Genomic DNA, 20,969 nt, shown 5'->3' on the forward strand with positions numbered 1-20,969 from the left:
CTTGAAATACCGACACTCTTGATGTTCGACACCTTGACATCTTGAAGCTCCGAGCTTTCGCGGTGGAAAAAAAAGATAGAGAGACGGAAGATAAAATCATTCGAAAACGATTCAGCCTTCAGCAATCGAGACGACGACGATGGTCTGCTTTTTGCATTCAACTGTCAGGAAAAGTAGAATAAAAAATGGAATATATCTTTTTCTCTCTTAATTGTGCACGTTTTAGCAACAGCTCTTTGCACCAACGTCAATTATTGTTGCATATGCGCGTGAATATTTTTCTTCCCTTCTTCCAAACGAATCACATATCGTATCGTATCGTGTCGTCAGAAGCCGCTTGTGTCGCCGGTATATTATACGTCTATTCCGTCACGGAATCATCGCGATGCTCGATTCGGCGTTGGTATCTGGACCGAAAGTAAAAGCTCTCGATGAAATCCTCGTCGTGCAGCACTCGTGTGTTTTCAGACATCATGCTGGAAGGGTTTGAAAGGGGAAACGTCTGAATATTGTGACATACCTGCAGGGGTTTCGATTGCTCGCGATTTTACTCTATTTTACGTTGTTTTTTTTTCTTCTCTCTTTTCGCTTTTCTTCCTTGCTTCTCCTTCCTGATATACGTAAACCTTTTCCCATGGTAAGTATTCGGCATTCCTGATATATCTCAGTTTTGGAAATGTCGAGGAATTAATCACGCTTCATTTTTTTAACGCTAAAATCATACCGTGAGAGGAATTCTCATCTCTCTACAACTCTGCTTACGGTAGCGTATGATAAAGAAAAAAATTTTTTAAAACACCAAGCACTTTATCCGTAACAGTTGATCCTTACCGGCATTGTTTCTACTTCCGTTTAGCGTAGTTACAAAAATTTTGCGACACGTATTTAGCCTGCCAGGTTGCGTGAGTCGCTAACAGAAACGCATTCGTCTTCTTCCTCTTTAAAAAAAAAAGAAAAACACACAGACGCACTAAATAAATACCAAAACAGCCACATCAAGTGTCGTTTAAAATGCCTTCAAACATGACGAGGCCAAATATTTTTGGAAATGGAGCAAAGCACTCCTAGCCTAAACAAAGCAGAATGCATTTACGGGTATCTGCAAGCAGCTCGATGAATTCTGATCCTCTTCAAGTCTATTACAAGGAACTCTCTTTTACAACGCGGTATACTATTATACACAGGTTTCAGATATTAAGCAAGCCTACCATTGTCTGACTTTGATCCATGATTAAAGGAGGTCAAGATGAGATCTCCACCGCAGCTGCATCTCTTCTTTGCTGTGTGAAGTTTGAGATGACGTTGTCATCGATGAAGAGTATATGCATCTCGTGTACCACCTATCTTTTTTTTTTTTTTTTTACTCTCTTCTCGTTAGATAAGTATTTTCATTCTTCTATCTCGGCACTTCTTTTTCTTTTTCTTCTTCTTCTTCTCCTTTTATCTCGAGGTACAGTATGAGACCTGTCCTCAGTTCTAGAGAGAAAAATCCACGACTTGCTGCCGCTGCTGTTGCTGTTACGGTACAGCTTTGTCACCATAGAGTGTGCCTGCTTGGTGAATCGAACAAAGCTTCTCTTCCTCTCGCTCGATGTAACTCTCACTCTCACTCTCTCTCTCTCTCTCTCTCTCTTTCTCTCTTCGGTAGTGTACAGCCCCGTGGGTACAACATTGAATCGAAACCTTATAGCTGCAGGAACGGAAACGTTTCTAAATTTAAAACGACGGAATTCAACACCGTTCCGTTCCGTTCCGTTAATGGTGCAGTACAACGCACAATTCTGCACGTATTCCTCGGTTGTACGAAGACTCTTATCGCAGCACCCGTTTCGCCAAATCGCACGTTGCATACGTACAAGTACGTGCACAATTCATCAAACTCTACGGCACCGATAAATCTTTCCTCGATTTATCGATATTAAACAATAAGAAGAACGGAGGATCGCTGAGTGGCAATCGGGGACCTTTTATATTATTTGGTAAAACAAGTAGAGTAAAATCGTTTGGGAGAAGTGAAGAAAGTAAAGGCCAGTCAAAGTCCGCTTTATAGCTTTGCGGATTGCACTTTACACAGTTCATCGCTATCTGCAACAATTTTGCTCCAGACACTGGTTTAACATTGTACAATATCCTATCGTTGAAAGTGACTTTTTTCATAGCTTCGAGCGACGCTCAAATCACTATTGCGGTTGTAGTTCGAACGATGCGTTTCTTACGCGAACATCTGTGACTCTCCTTGTCGATATTAATAATATAAATAGAGTGAAGTGAAACTTTGGCGCGTTTTATGCGCAGAAAATTAGCCACACATTTTTAAAAGTGACGATTGTTCGTCGACTGGGGTGATGCAGTCCACGCCGAAAGAGTGGGAGACTCGAATGTTGCAGAGGAAATCATTTCGCCGACGCAAACGTTTCGTTACGAGATGGTAAGGCACGGGATTAAGTTTCAGGGTCCAGGGGAAAAACCGTTTCAGTTCATTTTTTGATCGATAACGAGTTGGCGATACCTTTGTTGTGGCATTAGAAAGTAGACACTTTCAAAAAATACCACGAGATTCAAGTTCGTAACGTTATCGTAACGAAACATCGTGGAAAAATTATCATTTTCTTATTTTTATAAAATGAATCTCAAGGTACTAAGATTTCAAAATACGATTATGTTTTGTCTTATCACGGGTTAACTGAACTTTGAACAATTCGAAAAATCGCGAAACGTCGATTTTGCCTGAGCACTAATTGTTGCGATAACATTACCAACTTTAATATTATTAAATACCAGTGCTGAATGGGAAAACCAATTATCAGTCCAAGGAAAATATTAGAAAAATTTCTTTCGGATATACTCTTGAATGAAAGCAACCCTTAATTTGCATCCTTCTTGAAATCAGTCCTAGTGGACTGAAATGATTCTTGCCGTGGACCCTCCGGTTGCTTTAAGGTATCTGTAATTAAACCATAAAACCCTTCGTCGAAATCCTGATTACTTTACAAATTAATGATCATTTTTGACATTCTTCTTTTTTTTGTTTGTACCGAAGGATCGATGCTAGACAATTATAGAATATGTTGCAAGCGTGCGAAGATCGTTCTTCTGCATCTTACTTACACAAACTTGAAAAGCACTCGGTTAGTTACAGATCGAATTTTCTTTTACGTTGTACAACGTATGTAATGAAAAAAGAAGTACCTTCATAGAAAGGAAAACGAAAAATAACACAAAACCTCGATGGTTGTGATAGTTGCGTTGTTGCACGATAAAGCAGCGCGGGAACGAAGTAGAAATGAAAAAAATGCCCACGGGCCGGAACGGCGTGTAACGTGTGACGTGTAACGATTGCGCCATGCTTTTACCATGGTCAACCTTTTTTCCAGGTCTGATCATTCCGCGAGATTTGATGTTGAAACGTTTCAGGGGTGTATGTTGGTAATAAAAAAAAAAAAAAAGAAAAAGCAATAATAAAAAGGAACGGCAAGACTAAAACGCGGGTAGACATAAAAGTGGAAAAACTGTTGAAAGATTATTTTACTACCGGGTGAAACGGTGCGGGATTCACTTTGAGGGGAAAAAACGCGCTCGTTGTTCAAATAATCGATGGAAAAATATCAAGTTTGTCAGATTTTATCTTTTTTTTTCTTTTTTTCCGCTACTACAATTTAATTACGAGACTGAAGTTTGTTGAGGTTAACGTAACGGAAACTTGGTGGCAAAAAGTTACTATTCTGCGAGTTTACAGTGAGTTTGAAGTAGTTTGCAAAATATTAAATACATTTTGCCTTGTCACGATTTACTAACTTTCAAACGTTCCTCGAATATTTCTAAACGTAAATTCTTACAGTAACGTTACTAACTCGAGCCTCATATCGAATGACAATTTGTTACAGCAAATATTGTTGAAACATTTTCCCACACATTTACGTAACAAGAATTCTTTCTATAAAACACATCGCGTATCTATGCATACATTATTATTATTATACACAACCCCGGCCTATTTTTTTATTATATATGTATAAAACGCATCGTCGCGAGAAACACTTGTTCCCAAACTCGTTCTCGCCGAGTATATCACTTGTATGTTTACTCATATGGGTACGTATACGCGCATGGCACGCTGCTTAGCGGGTAATGCGGAAAAGAAGAGGGTGTCCTGCAAGCACCGGGCTAAATTCGTTCCTCTCTAACGAGGGTGAGTCGGACCGTGTGCTAACTCGAAAGTCAACCCGGCTCAATTCTCAGCTCTCTTTAACGCAGCCCAGCTCCACCTGTGCATGCTTAACCATAGATATATATGTATATACGTATACCTGCATAGCTGCGATTCCGGTCTCCTCCTTCTTTCTTTTTTTCAGCAATTTTATTAATTCTATTTTTGATCCCATTAAAACGTGCAATTATAAACTTAATCCCGCGTAAATGTATGCAGAGCTCGCGAGCTTTTATATACACGACCGTGACGGTGATAATTATCGTCGTAACAACGCGGTTATGCTCGTAATTGTTGTAATAAAGCCCAGATCTTGTCACATTATTTTACTTATATCGCATCAAAAATAACGTATCACTTTAATTACTCAAATTTATATTGTAATACGAGCGAAAGAAATTACTCGTAGATTTGAATTGTAAACACGCATGTACCGAATATTATATATTTTACCATAAGTACAAGTAATTATTCTTTTTACATTTCATTTTGTTTATTTATTTCATTTCGGATGAAGAAAAACATTTCTCTTTTTTTCCAAGTAATCGATGACACGAATACATTTTTTCAATCGCTTTATTTTCAAATTCACGATGTTGTTTCAGTCAGGACCTTTTGACGGTATGTCGGGAATTGAACCTCGAGGATTCCGTCGAGGAACTTATGAGAGAACTCGGCGCCGACGAACAGGGGCGGATTTCTTATCAGGAATTTCTCAGGCGAAGACTTGCTCTTCGGCCTGAAATCGAGGCACTTAGATCGGGGAAACACAGGACCAGTCCTCATCACACTGCTCATACGATCGAGTACTTGCCTACCAGCAGTGACAACAGCCTGGGTAAGACGGTCACGAAATTTGGCAATTATACCAACGTCGTCGATCAATCCGCATGTCTTTGTGTGTTAATATTCCGTGGTAATTTTATTGGAAGATTTTTTAGTTACATTTTAGGTATAACGAAGGAATAAATAAATAGAACGAGAGAATTAAATGATTTTTCAGATCGTACGTATTTGGTTTAACATTGGGTTGTAGAATGAAAATAGTTTACATGATACGAATAACTGAATGTCTTTTTTCAGTTTCAATTTGAAGAGTAAATAGAAACCAGCATTTCCTTCTACCTCCCTAAACAAATTTTTGTCACTTTCTTATTCTTAACGCTCAAGACCTAGCCTTTTAAATCTGAAAGAAACTTCATTTCGGGTGATGAATCGTTAGAGCTGCGGATGAAATTGACCCCGAAGCATCTAAATTTACATTCTGTATCGTGCCTGTGAAGGAACGGTGTCCGGACGTCATGAAAGCTGGGAATTCGACAGTGGAGCAAGAGATTTGTCCCCGGAGCCGCATACTCTTCAAAAATTGGTCGAGGCTGCGGCCGGCGGAACCGGAAATATGTTGGAGCTTGCTAACAAGGTTGGTTCAGTTGAAAATTTTACCGCCCGTCTTCCTAATTTCCTTCTCATTCTTAACCCAATTGAAAGGTTCGTTGAAAACGATAATTATCAGCACTTACCGTAATGAATTTTTTAGTATTTGTATGTAATAATAAAATCGTTAATTGCTATGTAAAAAATTCTTTCAATAATTAATATACACGTATACCTCTCGTGTGTATTGGAATATTTAAACCGCGTCAAAATAGCCCTTGTAAATTGGAAGGGTTGGTAAAAAACTGATATCCCGAGAGATCGATATCCCGTTACATACAAATTTCTGCTCCTGCAGCAACGTAGAAATCGAGGTCCTCCTCCTCAAACCCGGAAACAATCCACTATATTCGACGGGGGGAGAAACTCGGATGTCCAATTTCCTCCATAGTCTACTGTAACCTGTCGTTTATGCTATATATATATATATATATATATATATATATATACGATCACTTGTGTTTGTCGCGTTGAAAGGAGAAAGAAAAACGAAAGATCGATAAAAGAATATCGTATCATGACTGTACATTGTTCATGTATAATAATAATAATAATGATGATGATGATGATGATGATGATCAGAAAATAATTAAATCATGCCCGCATCCCTCTATTTTTGATTCGCATACATCGAATAGAAAAATACGGACGGACCATTTATTCTGTCGATAGATAATCACTCCGTATATATATATATATGTATAGTATGTATATATATCCTCCATCCTCAATTCCTCGCCACCATCTTTCATAGAAAACCTATGTACGTGTATATATATATATATATTATATATATATTGAGGATGGAGGCTTCGAATCGATAACCGTGACTAGATTTAAACTTCTTCTTGTTATACCCCCTGGATTATACATGTATAATATAAATGTGTTATGAAACCGCAAAAGCGACGATGGTGCGTTGTGCGTATCTTTTAAGTAACTATATATTTATACCTGAAGTGAAAAGTTTAACTCTGCAAGTCTGCGATTCGCTTATGCTTCAAGTTTAAAAGTTTCTGAGATGCATTCCGATGTCGCTGTATGGGTGTGTTTCAACACGTGAGAAAGAGAAAATTTACATGTACTTTTTCGAAAGAAAAAAGCATTTTTTTTATAAAATTTATCTTATAAATTTGAACCCTCGTAATTAAATTTTCATCCGTGTATTGAATAAATTTCAATCATGGGTTGGGTTCAGTTTTTTTGGACTGATAATATCGATTTCAAATCTGCGGGAATTCTTTAATCATATTGTCATGTATACAAATTTTACAATTAAAAGGACCAGATAAATTTTTCCTCAAATTTTTATACCTTTCGTCGCTCTGACTTCATGAAACTTCAGCGTATAATTCAAAGAAAAGTCGTTTATTTTTTTTACAGAGGCTCGCTTCGACTGTGCATACGTTTAAATTCTCACAAACTCGAGAGCTGTCTTCTTTAATACACAATTCTCGAATTTTATACGACGGTCGGATTATTTTCAAGCATAGATATTATAGTTAAATATACGTATGTATGTAATAACGCAGAGCTGTGAGTGTCGCAGATTAAAAATATTCGCTAGGCAAAATATGATCTCCGATTATTGTAACGTACAATCTGTATTGCGAAACTCGCTGGAATAATATGTACGATAGGAATAATAAATATTGAAATTAAAGCGCGAGGTTTAAAAACCGAAGAATTTCCGTGTAATATTTAACCGTCAAAAGTGTTTCCACGATTATTTTATACACGTATAGATCTGTATACATCGAATTTTTAACGAACATAACGCATCAGCCGAGCACAGCGATCTGCATCCATTTCATCAGTTGATTATCAAGCTTTGATATATATATAAAATCATCATCATCATCATACACGAAAAACTTTTCGCTTTGAAGAAAAAAAAAAAAAAAGAACTCGAACGATTGGAATCCTTGAGGGAAAAAGGGGTTGAAATTAATTCGCGAATGTTTGCAGCCGTAATATTCGTCTGCGTCGGCGCCATTTTACTAATTTGTAAATGAAGGCATACGAATGTAAGAATACTTACTCCTGCTGCATCGGGTATTACGGGAATTTTTATCCACGTGCCTTACGCATTGATAGATGTGCGGTTTACGTTGTTCGTATATCATATGCTCGGTTCATTGGGCTGTAAAACGAACGCGTGTGTAACGCGGCAAATTCCGAGTGCAAATTACCTTCCTCCTTTCATCCCGCGATTCTATTCAGACTCGTTCTTCTTCTCTCCGTTTATTTATTTTTTATCTCTCGTCTCATTCAAAAGCGATCCGTCCAAGTCCGGAGAGGAATATTCAAACGATTATATATCAATGGTACGAGGTTTTACCTACGTTTGGGAATTGGGAAACGTGAGGGTTACTTTGTCAAGGGTTGAGGGTTGAATTTTTTTACTGTTTTTCTTTTTTTTATATCCATATTCATTCATTCACTACAACGATACTTATTGCGAAATGTACAGTTGGATTATATCAACGTTGTTTTTTTTTTTTTTTTCTTCTTTAGAAAATCGAAATTTTCATATCTCTATAGAAATGCATTCATACGTAGGTACGTATGTATAGTATAGACACGAATTTATCATTATACAAACTGCGGCAAAATGTATAAGGAATATTCAAATCAGCCAAACCACCGTCGTCGCGTGTCGTTCGCGAATCTTATCAAACTTTGTGAATCAAGCCTTTGAAAAGCTTTCCCATTATTATTATTATTATTATTTTGGTTGTTGTTGTCGTTGTTGTTGTTTATTATACTTTGCCGCCGCACCGCCGCCGTCCATCTTCTCGAAAGAATGGATAATTAGGACAGGGAGACAGAGAGACCGTCGGCTATTATGTGCACCGTTAAAATGAAGTATTAGATGAGTTAATTAAAAAACCTCAAACCGCGCTACCGTTAATTAGTCAAACTCGAATATATTATCTTTCCAGGATGGTGGCAGGATTTGAGAAAAATATCCTTTGTATCAGTTTTCTACGATACTTTGCCAAAGGTTTATCGTGGCGTTGAAAATTTTGCGCAGAATATTTACAAGTACGTGCTGTAATCTGTTGTTTTTCCTTTTCTTTATTTATTTGTTTATTTATTTTTTTTTTAAATAAAACTCCACCCAACCGTAGGTACGTACCACGTATCCTTAAAGCACGCAGCGATCGAAGCCGGTGCGATAAATAATGCGTCGAAGACAAACTACGCGTCCATGTAAGTCACACATGAATAAAATATGCGAATTAAGTATATTATGTGCTAAAACATCGACACGTGTATTACGTACATGTATGTAAAACGTACCTATACCGTGCCTAAAATATCAAAGAATTTGGCGAGCTTGCGAATTGTAATATCATATATACGTGTGTGTGTGTATATATGTGTATAAATATATATGTATATGCAAACGCATACAGGCATGTACGACCACCACCTTAAGAGCAACCAACTACTTCGAGGGTCAGTTCGGCGAAACTCGGGCGGGTTCGTCGGTCCTCGGTAAAGTAGGTAGAACCTTCGTTCCTACCTCCGGCGTATAGAATCGGGAGGGTATTCCGAAAGAGAGGGTGTGAGGAGGGACGGAGGGACAGTCCTGTCACGCCAGTTCAAGCCGCGTGTTCTGGCCTCGCGACGCTCTTGCCCCGTTTGTCAAAAACGTCGCTAATCGCGGGACAAAAGGAAAAAAGAAAAAACAAAATCGAAAGAAAAGAGAAGTTATTTCGCGAGATTTTTTCTGCGCGATACTTTTCTTTTTTCTTTTTTTGTTCTTAAAACTGAAATACGGATATCAGATTTCATCGTCGAGCTTTTATTTTTCTAGTCTTTTTCTCCACTTTTTCTTTTTCACGTGTTGCTTTCGCTTGAAATACGGCTCGAATTGTGAATTGAGTGATTGATGGTCATGTTGTTCAGTGATTAGTGAATATTGTCGTATTACAGACATGGTTCGTTTATTTTTATGACCGATATTCGTTTCTGTGCGGCAAATTACACGCGCCAATGAAATATATTTCTTGCAAGTTTCAATTTTCATTCTCGAAAGCACAAATAAATATGCTTTCCTACGTTTTTTCAACCGTCTCGCATCGCACGAGATAATAGCTTGCATTATACTGGTTTCTGGTGTCTGGTTTCCCTTGAATATTGTATATTCGTTACGAAACATCTTGTTATAACAATAATAACAAAAAAAAAAACAGCAGTACGTATAACGGTGTCCGAAATTTAAAACACCGTTCGAATAATTCTTTGCTTTATTAATATATCATGATACGAAGTGCCTTCTACGTACAAGGTGCAGGTTAAATTATGTATCTACACCCACCATATTATCTCTCCATGCATGAACTCCTCCGCCGAGTACATCATTTCAGTCTGTATATTATTGAACGCCACGTTTCGATCATTCGTTATACCTATTTTTGATTAATCGACGGGACACGTATGCCAAACCAAAGAGCGCCGGTTTTGCCTGGAGGAAATGGATAAAAAATTATACATGTGTACTTATATATAGGATTATACCATTTTAAATCACATTGTTTATAATAAATTTTGATTTTTTTATATTACAAGGCTTACCGAATCGGGATTGTAAAAAGTAAGGTCGTTCAAATTTCCAATTATACGGACGCATCTAATCAGTTTAACAAAAAATCTGTACAAATATGTTTCCCCTGGAATTTAATACCTCGTTAATTTATTTCTTTTTTTTTTTTATCTCTTGCCAGACGAACGATGAGATAATTATACGAATCTACGGACAGCTCTGCACGTGACGAACTCAATCGACTTGTCAAATAAGAGGAACCGTTTTTTTTTTCTTTTCTCTCTCTTGTTCGCAACGAATCGCAGGCGTTGCGGCTACGCCCCGGAAACGACTGTATTTACGTACATGCGATTCGAAATTTTCGCCGTCGTCGCAGCTTCGCTGCTGAAACCCCCGGTGAACGGCACCGATCGAGTGGACGAAACGACGAAACGACGCGACGCGTGGCGCCCGCCAGTCCGTCTGGCCAAAGTTTCGCCACTACTACTTCCGCCACTTCTCCACCTCCTCCACCTTCTATTACGTGTTACACCAAAAACGAGAATTGAATTGAGAATTAAATTATTGTGTCGATAAATCGAGGTGTTTGTGTTGTTATAATCTCTTCGCGATCATTGATCTTTCGAGACGATACGTGATGAAAATGTAGATGCAACATAGATCCGTTCACATGTGTATGCACTGTGTATATGCCGTCTCTATGTCTCACGTAAGGCCGATCGTGCCGAGTTGACCTATTCTTGCGTGGATCTTACCTCGACGCTCCTAAGATAACAAATTTCGCGCACAAACAGAACCCGCGGCGTCAATCAGGCGTCGTGGATTATTAATTCGACCCTCATCCGCTTATAGCTATAGGTATATGTTCGGAGCCAATTTCATCCGGTCAATAAAACGGCGAGGATAAAACTACGGAGATATACCGAAAGAAGAAGAAGAAGCGAAAATTCCTTGTCAAACTTGTACCGTATCTGAATATTATTCGAAATAACACTTTTGCGTTAGAAATTTTTTGCACAACTTTACTCTAACCAGATTTAAAAAAATACTTATTCAATTACACGAAGATGAATATCAAATTTGTGTTATGTGTCATGTATATTTGTACACATTCGTACAAACAACGATCGAAGAAGTCGAGGACGTTATACCTGCACGTGATACATTATTGAATAGGCTGCGGCACTTCGGGGTGTTTGATCCTTATCTTATTTCCCGAGGGCCAAGACGCGTAGGCGAGGCTGTTCCTCCGCTTCGGTTAGGTAAATATCGTGCGACGATAACGAGGGAAATGCGAAAATATTCGCCTATGAGCGTCGTTATTTGCCGGGAATGCGGAAGAATACGTACGTTGTATACCCGTGTGCATGTAATCTGCAGCGAACCGCGTCAAGTGAACCGAGACGTCGAAGACACGCGATATCTTGGATATATAATGCATATCCGTGCAAAGGATTCGCGAGATAAGGAATTAGAAAACAAGTCTGGCACCTTGGGTAATTTTTTTTTTTTTTTTTTTCGTAATTTCTTATTACGAATGTGTATATATATATATATATATATATATATATATATATATATATTTATTCGAGCAATGACCTGTTATATTTTATAAGGATAAAAAATAGTAGAGTCGCTACAGGTGAATATGAATAGAAACGTGACAAATATCGAATTTTCAATGATGTGATGTAGGTATTTAATTTCTTGTATTTTGAAGAGCCGGGCGTTGAAGGATACAGAAAAATTTTTATTTAAAAAGGCAATGATAAGGAGAGTAAAAATGATGTGCCGATGACATGTCTCGTTAATTCAAATGTAAATACGGTTTCATTCAATAATACGAATTGATATGTTCCGATCGCTTTTCATTTCATTTTCTTTTTTTTCTATCTTGTTGTCTCACAAAACTGAAAAAAACGTTTCTTTCCCCGAATATTTGATCAGACCATGTATCGGTAAACTTAACAAATATCTTTTCCGTTGCGCCAAATCGTCGGAGTAAATAAAAATGTGTAATAAATCGAAAATACACAGAATGGTTAAAAATTCTGAACGAACATTCGTATCTCTGTGTTTTGAAAATTCGACATTGTTATTCGTATTATTAATCCTCTCTCTCTCTCTTTTTGCGAATTTCTATTTTCTCCATCTATCTTAGAAAGTAGGAAAAAAATAAAATAAATTCATGTAAATATCGTCTCATTGGCCGAGTTGGATGAGAACTAAAAAAAATTAAGAACCTGGAAAGCACTGACGCGTGGGTCGTGGTTCGTCGTTATCGACTAGCCACGCAGCTCTTGAATATATATACTGACCTTTTACACCCACGTTCAGTGTTCCTGGTTTGCTATGAACCAGGTCTCCGATATCCGTGGCTCTGAGCTTTGATATCTTTTTCGACGTTTGTTCGGTGCGGATTTTCGTCGTTCCTTCGAGTCGGAATAAAAAGAAAAAAGAAAACGAAATCAACTTGTCGAAATTTAGCTTTGACATGCAAAACAGATACACATCTAATCTATCTATATTGATTACTTGACTGGTGAGAAAAATTTCATAAATCGTGGTGTTTATTTTTTTTTTTCAAACTCCCTCCCCTCCTGAAATAGAAGCAAAGAAACATACCGACATCTACTTAGATCATACGCGAAGACAGCCGTGTTATACTTTTACACCATCACTTTAGTTTTGTACATTCAAACGTACGCGAATAAATGGATCAGTTTTTCACGAATACCGACCGATTTCGCTTCCGGCTCTTCTCCGTGTTGCGGTTTGTAATAATATAATGTAAATAAACGCCTGTATCTTATTAAAGTAATGATAAAATCGCCGATATATACTTGAGAAATTTTTTATCTCTTCGGGTAATAAATTTCTTTCGCTACCTATATTATGCCTGTAATAAATATATAATATCTGCGTGCTTATGGGCGCGGCAGAGACTTGAAATGTCGATGTCTCGCTTGAATTATTAAATGACTTGTTACAAGATGTATCCGTATAATGTAATCACACCTCGAAAATATTCACAACGCAAACTGAAGACCATTGCAATATGACTGTAAAAGAAATTCGATACACGTATGCAGTTCTGACTCATTGAAGAATAAACGTGATTGAAAATATAAAAGATTATCATTCTAATCGGTGTTGAACAAAATTGATAAATATATCCTAGACCGAGTTTATTTTGAACGAGATTAAAGTCAGAGTAAGGTTACTTTAACGATGCGTGCTTAGAAAAATCGTTAATTCGTAAACTTAGGATTGTCCGAAGTTCAGCTATTAAATCGTAACGAGGAAATAAATTTTAATATTTCGATAAGCCAACACCTTGAAAGTCCTTCGAAAATTGCACAACGATTTACGGTTAACGTTGCCAACTCTAGCCTAGCTATTTTTAATCGATTAACCGATGTTCCAATTGTTCGTTCGTTCGTACACCGTCGATTTACGCAAAATGAAACAATAATTATATACACCGCTCCGAATAATCCAGCACGCGTTCATACAGGCAAAAAGCTCCGGGCTTACGCACTCAATTAAAGTTATAACAGACGACGAGCTGCGGCGATCGTTAAAAGCCATAAGTGAAATCAACTCGATGCGGCATACTCCGTCGGTTAATTACATATCGTGGCACCTTTCCCTCCTAGCTGCACAAACCTTCGCCATATGGCAGCTTGTCAATGATTCATGCGTGCTCCAACGCATATTTTACACTTTTTAAGAATGGTAATAATCATACGGATATATTTAACATCGGCGTGATTAACTGGACGCAGACTGATCCCGTATCATTTATTTATTTTTAATCCATGTGTTTTTTTTTTTTTTTTTGCTTCAAACCTTGCATAGTGGCTCGAAAATTACTTTACTGACATTCCCGTTATGACTGTCTTTTTTCAGCTAAATAAATAATTCTTATTCATTACTGTTTGTCATTTTATACTCACTGCTTTTTTTTTTTTTTTTTTCTTTTTGCGAATTCCTTTATTTAGAAACTTGCAGTGTTTCTCCGGTCTGAAATCAGGTACGACTGTCTTGTAATCGGATGCGAATTAACGAGTCACCGATGTCGACGTGAGCGCAATCGATGAATGTGAAAAACGTCATTTAGAAATCGATAATTATGATACCTAATAGCAAACTGCGTACGTGTATATATCAGGTTTTCCACCCCAAACGGACCTACGTTCGAACCTCACTATCGGCGAGTATATTTATTTCAAATATGGTGCAAAGTGTACAAAAAAAAAAATATCTTTCACCGGGTTGTAGATTTTTATTACCACGGGTTTGATTTTCACCACACCCGAAAACTCAGAAACTCAATTTTTGAATGAACGGCCCGAATCGATTGGCTTTAAATTTTTCTCATAAATTCTTTGTTAAAAAACGAATCCTATTTTTCTTCCAAGATGGAAGTGAGAAAGCTTTTGGTTTATAAGAAGCTACAGGGAAATATCGAAATAAATACGAATTTTATATTCTTTAAATATATATTCAATTCGATTTTTCAAACTTTTCAATAAAGCTTTCGCACAGTAAAGCTCATCGTATGATCAATTAATGCAGCTGCACCGTTATTTGAAAACTATTTCCGAATCGAGCCCGATATTAATTTGTACAGCTTGGTAAACGGTCCTCGTCTTTAATTGCGTCTGCAGTCTCTCAATTGCTCACGGTGCGAGTTTCCCCATATTGCTTGAAGGCACCGGTACAAGGTATAGGTGTGAGGCATACCTATAGCCTTACGGTGCACCATCTCGACCTCGTGGAAATCAATTAACATACCGCCTCCAGTCGACATTGCACCGTGTAAAAGTTGCGTTTTAATGACACTCTCCTTTCGATCTAACTTCATATAGCACGTATACACATGTACACATATACGCGGTGTATTAACACCGAGGCTGTACGACCTCTCGGATTTTCAATTTACACACGCCGCTTGACGATGCACATTAATTAACGAACCCTTTACTAATCTAAATCTCTCGCATTGCTTTGGCCACGACGTTTACGCAGGCGGTACGTATACGTGTATAAATATATAGGTATTTGTGTAAGGTACGACAGTGAAGGTGGTCGTTGTCCTTACGCAAACCCCACACGCGGTCATTAGTCAGGATCAAACTCGTTCGCAAACCAAAAAACTACGCGATGCGATTTTGATTACGGAAATCCCGGAAGCTCTGATAATTGATTATTATCATCGAGTTATTGGAATGTGAATTTTTTAAATCATCATTCAATTGCGGGTTTGAAACGATCGGATAGCAAAATTGTACGAGGTCGTACGGATACCGGAAATAGAAGACCATTTTTTTTTTTTTTTTCAATTTCAGTGCATATTGTAAAAAAAATACAAAGCAAAACAGAATCAGTTATAGAAGTCTGAAACGAGTATCGAAATCGAGCAACCGTTACGGAGATTTGATCTCACAGATTTTTCAATCAACGCGTTGTTTGTGACGAATAATTGTACGTATGCATATGTATACATATAAACACAAAATTGATGAAATTTTACCGGGGGACAGGGAATCTGGTTTTCGCAAACTAAAATTCATTCACCTGCATGTATATGTACCCTGCATATTCATATTTGTTTATTAAACAGTTATGTTATAACGTACGAGGTGTATATCTGTATATCGTCTTGTTAATATTGCATGCACTATACATCTGCATGCATATTTATGCACGATGCGTGTGTACAGCATCAGGTACGTACTATACGTACGTGCTTTAACCGCTAATGGATTAGCCCGCGTCTATCCTCAGTCAACCCGATTTGCATTATGCTAAATCGGCCAACCCCCTCGCAAATATCGAGTGCATAGTGTGGGCAAAATTTCCCCACAATTCTTGCATGCCCAATTTGATTCGGCTGATTGACGGTCTTATTTACGTTCTATTTTTCATATTTATTATTGTACATGTACCACGCTAATTATTTGTGCAAAAGATGGAAATTTTCTACGCGACGTCAGTATTTAGTCTAGAAGAATAAACAAAAAAAAAAACAAAAAACAGAAATCAACAAAACAAAACGCGAAACAGACGTTTCTACGCGCCATGATCCCTAATTAAGAAACTTATTAGATCCCGGTTAACGATCATCCATTTCATCTATCCAACGGATTAAAAGAGTCATTCGCACGCCCGTAACTTACTATTAATTAACTTGTTTAATTAACACCTGGATCCTCGGCTCTGTACGGTTTGCAGTTACGCGTCTGTTCAGTTTTTAACTGGCAAACACGTTCACACGTCGACGATACCGTTCGTTCGCCCATTCAATACATGCAAGCTGCTCTGCACGTGTTGCGGAACAGCTTACAGCACACTTTGCTTTGATCAAAGTGTTATCATGAAAAACTATCTCGCTGGTCGTAAAAAAAAAAAAAAAACATTTACATATATTTTTTATTGTTTTTTGTTTTTACAGTCTGCAGTGTAATTAGTCGCAGCTCCAGGAATTAATTTTGCACTCTCGTTTTCTCTCTCAGTGGAATGCAGTTTTCGAGAGTGGTACATAATTTCGAAACTTTAATATAAACGTTATTCGGGGAAAATTGCCACACCAAATCATCATTCCTTCGGATGAATTGCCGGGTGGTTTCGTCGGCGTCAATCAAATCCGCACCATGGAACTTTCTATCGTACTATAACCGAGGGCCTGTTTGATGCAATTAACGGTCCTCCGTGTTGGCTGCGACGTCGACAACCATACCCATTGACAATCAAATAACACGTTGAATTCAAAAGGGCCGCAGGTTATGGCGTGTATACGGATGCTCGTTACACTTTCACGCGTGTTATTATTATATGTCCTGCACGCCTTTCGACGAAAAGGGTCGTCGTTGGTCATGTCATTTGTCGTTTGGTTCGCATATTTTCCCATTCCATTTCGCGAATCAAGCTCGACAATTCGTGCGTAAATGCGAAGCATATTTTCCGCCAGACGCCAGAAACCAGTTATATAAAGTCTGCACATTATTTTTACGATCTCGTCTGGATTTTTACGTCACTGTCGGACGTGCTGTCGTCGTATTTCAGGGAATGGGTTATTAACTAATTTAAATCCACTGTAAGAATAAGAACGCTCGATTAAACACGCGCTGGTGAAGTGTGAGGAGCAATTTCTTACCTCGATTCATCACTGGGTGAGACTGCAGTGAGTGGTTTTTGTCCAACGGCGGTACTGCGACTGCACGGAAGAATTTTGTGAAAAAAGGTGAAATTTCGATTTGGAGTGCGTTTGGAAATTTGTAAATTCAAAGCATCGAACGATCCTCGTTCTTCAATCGAAGCAAATCGAACATGATTCTTCGATAAAACTCTTGACACGTTCATGGTTGTAGCTGATAATTTGCAGTGGTTGTAACCCCGCAAACTGTCGCCAATAACAGTAAATTGAAATCGTCAACGCAGTGAGAATGAAGAACATCGTACGTGTCAGTTACTTTAAACCCACAACCGACTGTAATGGTTCGATCAAGAAGCGCGAATGAGCGATCGTTGCAGTGATTAAAACCCCGACCATCGTTGGATCGGTGACAAAGAACGGCGACCATGCGGTAAAGTGTAAAGTGTTCGAGGTGAACGGAATTAGCGATACTTGTGCTGTGAAGAAGAACCGGAAGCTAGGCGTCGCCGTGGCGGGGTTCACGGTGACCGCCAATAATGGCTCCGCGGAGTCCCGCTTTTATCTGGAGCGTCTCCAACAGCAACAGCAGCATCACCAGCACCAGGTCGATCTCAGGCATCATTTGCCTCCGCACGTCAGGGACACCAACGGCAAGGATTTGGTCGAGGTTCCACCTCGGAGGGATGACCTCGTTTACGTACACTGCGCCACCACCGAGGATGAGGTCGAGGACGACGAGGAGGAACCACCCACCGCCATCCGAAGGTCCAGGTCCTGGCTCTGCTGTCCTGGCGATCGGAGAGGCGAAAGGACCATTCCGATCCAGGTCGAAGCCGACAACAGAGATCAACAGAACGTGAGTTGGTCTTGAGGACGGTATTTGTTTTCAGCAAAAGGTCCGAAATTGTCCTGCTATTAACAGTGGGTCATTTATCGGATTATTTTTTTCTAACGAAGGACTCTGTTTTATCGTTGAGATAATAGCCAGAGCAATGAAGGGTGAAGTGGAGATAGTTATGGCGACCTTAACGTCATTGTAACAGCTCTCTTTAGGAAATCCTTGCGGGTAATTCGACCGTATGGGTTTATATTCTTGAATGGTGTAAGGCAAGACAAGATCATCGTGCGAAGGTAAGAAATACCTGGGAAAACTTATTTCTGTCGAAAAGCTTGACGCCTCGTGACTTTTTGTAAGACTTGCGACGTGACGCGGTATCAACGATTCGTTTTTCAAAAATCCATAAACTTCGCTTCTCTCGCTCAAACGGCTCGAATCTTACCGGGTTTTTTCTATTTCTTTCATTCGGTTCGTAAATTCCGTCATTGCGTCAATATGTTCGCGTGCCAGATGTCGAAGTAACAATCCAAGAAGAAAGGAAAAGTTGGAGGTCGGAGGTCGAAAGTAGACTTCTGTCGTAAAGAAAAAGAAAACTCGCGCATGTCCCTCGAAAACTGTTTTTCTCGTCTCTCGTGTCCCCGAAGTGTTCTATTTTACCTTGCACACATCGCACAACCGCTGACTCGGGTTGTGTCGCGTCCTGAATCTTTAAACCAGCCGAGTGAATTCCTGTGTACACGTACACGAATCGATTGGCGTACCATCCTCCCTGCACAGTCGAAGATATATTGTAAACCATATAGACGATCTTCGAGGCAGACGCCAGAGACACGGCCGTGGCCAATCATTTCCCAGAAATTAAACTTTAAAGCCATTCAAGTTGGGGGTCGATGCAATACTTGGTCCTGGAACGAGGACGAGGAATCTTTCGCAAAAACCAGGGAATCCCATTATCGGGTTCTCCTCGTCCTGATGCCACCACCGCTGCTGCAGCTCGTATAGTTATCGGGCTTTTTTCACTCCATTTCTTCTCCAACCTCTCGCTTTCTCTCTCTCTCTCTCTCTCTCTCTCTTCCCTGGTTCCCCTTTGTTATCGACTCTAGACTATAGCTGCGAGAGCCGCGAAATTCCGGCAGGCACCAACTAGCTCGACGATCGATGAAGAAGTTCGTAATTTGCAGGATTAAAGGATCCAGTGTCTTGTTCCGGTCTGCTGCGAACACCCGCAGAGCTGCAGTCATACGTATACACGCCCATTTCTCGACTGCGCAAGATCCACCTTTCGTCCATAACACGGCAGGCACCAGCCATCGGAGTCTCCGGTAGGGCACAAAAAAGCTCGAACCATAGGGTCGCTCCATATCCCATCAATCACTGCACTTTCTTACAAACTTCCCCATGTTACCTATATATAGGGTGCTTAATAACCCGGATACACTTTCGCCCGGAATATGGTTATCCCTCTTGGGGTCTTGTGTCAATCTTGAAATTTCATTTTTATCCACACTGCAGGCGAGGAACGAATCGATACGTTACGCGTCAATCATTAGTTGCGTGTACTTCGGTAAATTGAAGCAATTTCAAGTCACTTGAAGTCAGTATTAGGGACGTTTTGCCGCCTTCTTTTGGAAAGTTTTACGAGTTTTTAAATCACTTATAGCAGACGTTTTTTGAATAACTTCGCCATATTGAAACTCCACAACAAGACAGGCTGTGGAATTGAAACTTGAAAGCTTGGTTGAGTACAAACATGGTTACTGTTGGTACGTATTAGCGTAGAACGTCAGTATTCTTGACTTGACCTGAAAACATCCTCAGGGTCTCTCGAAGCCATTAGAATCGGTTATAAAATCATTTAACCTCGCGTGAAGTTGATCGAGCCGTAATTACAAAAACTTTAGTAATAGTATCTTCGAGTCCAATGAAATCCCGCCTCGTACAGTGTTCGATAAGTATAAGTATCCCCTATTGTTGAGATTGAGGCTAAGCTTCTTATTTTCGAAAGCGATCGATGATTCCCCGGGATTTCCGGCTCGAAGCGACGTCGTTCTTCTTCCGCTTCTAAGAAAGGCTTGTTAACCAGTGATTTATAGATATACCAGGATGACAGTTCCTGCCGAGGGGCGGCAAACCGGCTGGCTCCACACTGTCCGTAGCCTAGCTTGTACTCTCATTAGCTTTCGCTCGGCTTTTCTCACGTATTTTGCACTTTTCGCTTCTTCTTTTCATTCTTCTTCTTCTTCTTCTTCTTCTTCTTCTTATTCTTATTCTTCTTCACCCCTAGTCGCGTTGGCTGCTGATGGCCTCCTTAGTGGGTCTAATTGCCCGCACTGCACGGTTAGACCCCAACTCCCGTCTGCACGGGATTTTACATCAGTATCTTTCCGCCCCTCTGCTCGTGCGAAAAACGACCGTTGGATGCTTAACCGCTGCAGCTTAGCGCCTCGCAAACACGAGGCTTTGTTCTTCGTCTAGTTAAGCCTTCTTCTTCTTGTTCCCGTCCTCGTTGCTCCTCGACGAGATGTTACGCCATGCGCTAGATGCTCTTTTCAGAGTCGCAGATATACGGGCAAAGCAGAAACGGCCCTTCAATTAAGCTTGCAGTATTCTTATTTCTTCCGACTTTTTATGGCGAACCATACACGCCGCGATTCTCCTCGTATACGCATGCCCTCTCAAACACTCTACCTGTCATGTATAATTGCAAAGTATAAAACGACGCGGTCTTAACGGAGCTCCACGTGTCATTCGTGCTATTTCAACCGGATCGACC

At 39.4% G+C, this 20,969-nt stretch overlaps 1 protein-coding gene across 2 annotated transcripts in view; it reads left to right on the forward strand.

Moving 5' to 3' along the window:
• Positions 1-20,969, forward strand: part of LOC124222459 (colorectal mutant cancer protein) — a 44,069-nt gene that overhangs the window by 13,006 nt on the left and 10,094 nt on the right. For both annotated transcript variants that reach the window (XM_046633449.2, XM_046633451.2), the window contains exons 2-3: positions 4,813-5,045; positions 5,491-5,627. In XM_046633449.2, coding sequence (XP_046489405.1) covers positions 4,813-5,045; positions 5,491-5,627 — 370 coding nt within the window. The remainder of the gene's footprint in view (positions 1-4,812; positions 5,046-5,490; positions 5,628-20,969) is intronic.

The sequence above is a fragment of the Neodiprion pinetum genome, chromosome 6, assembly GCF_021155775.2.
Source record: "Neodiprion pinetum isolate iyNeoPine1 chromosome 6, iyNeoPine1.2, whole genome shotgun sequence".
NCBI classification, from domain to species: domain Eukaryota; kingdom Metazoa; phylum Arthropoda; class Insecta; order Hymenoptera; family Diprionidae; genus Neodiprion; species Neodiprion pinetum.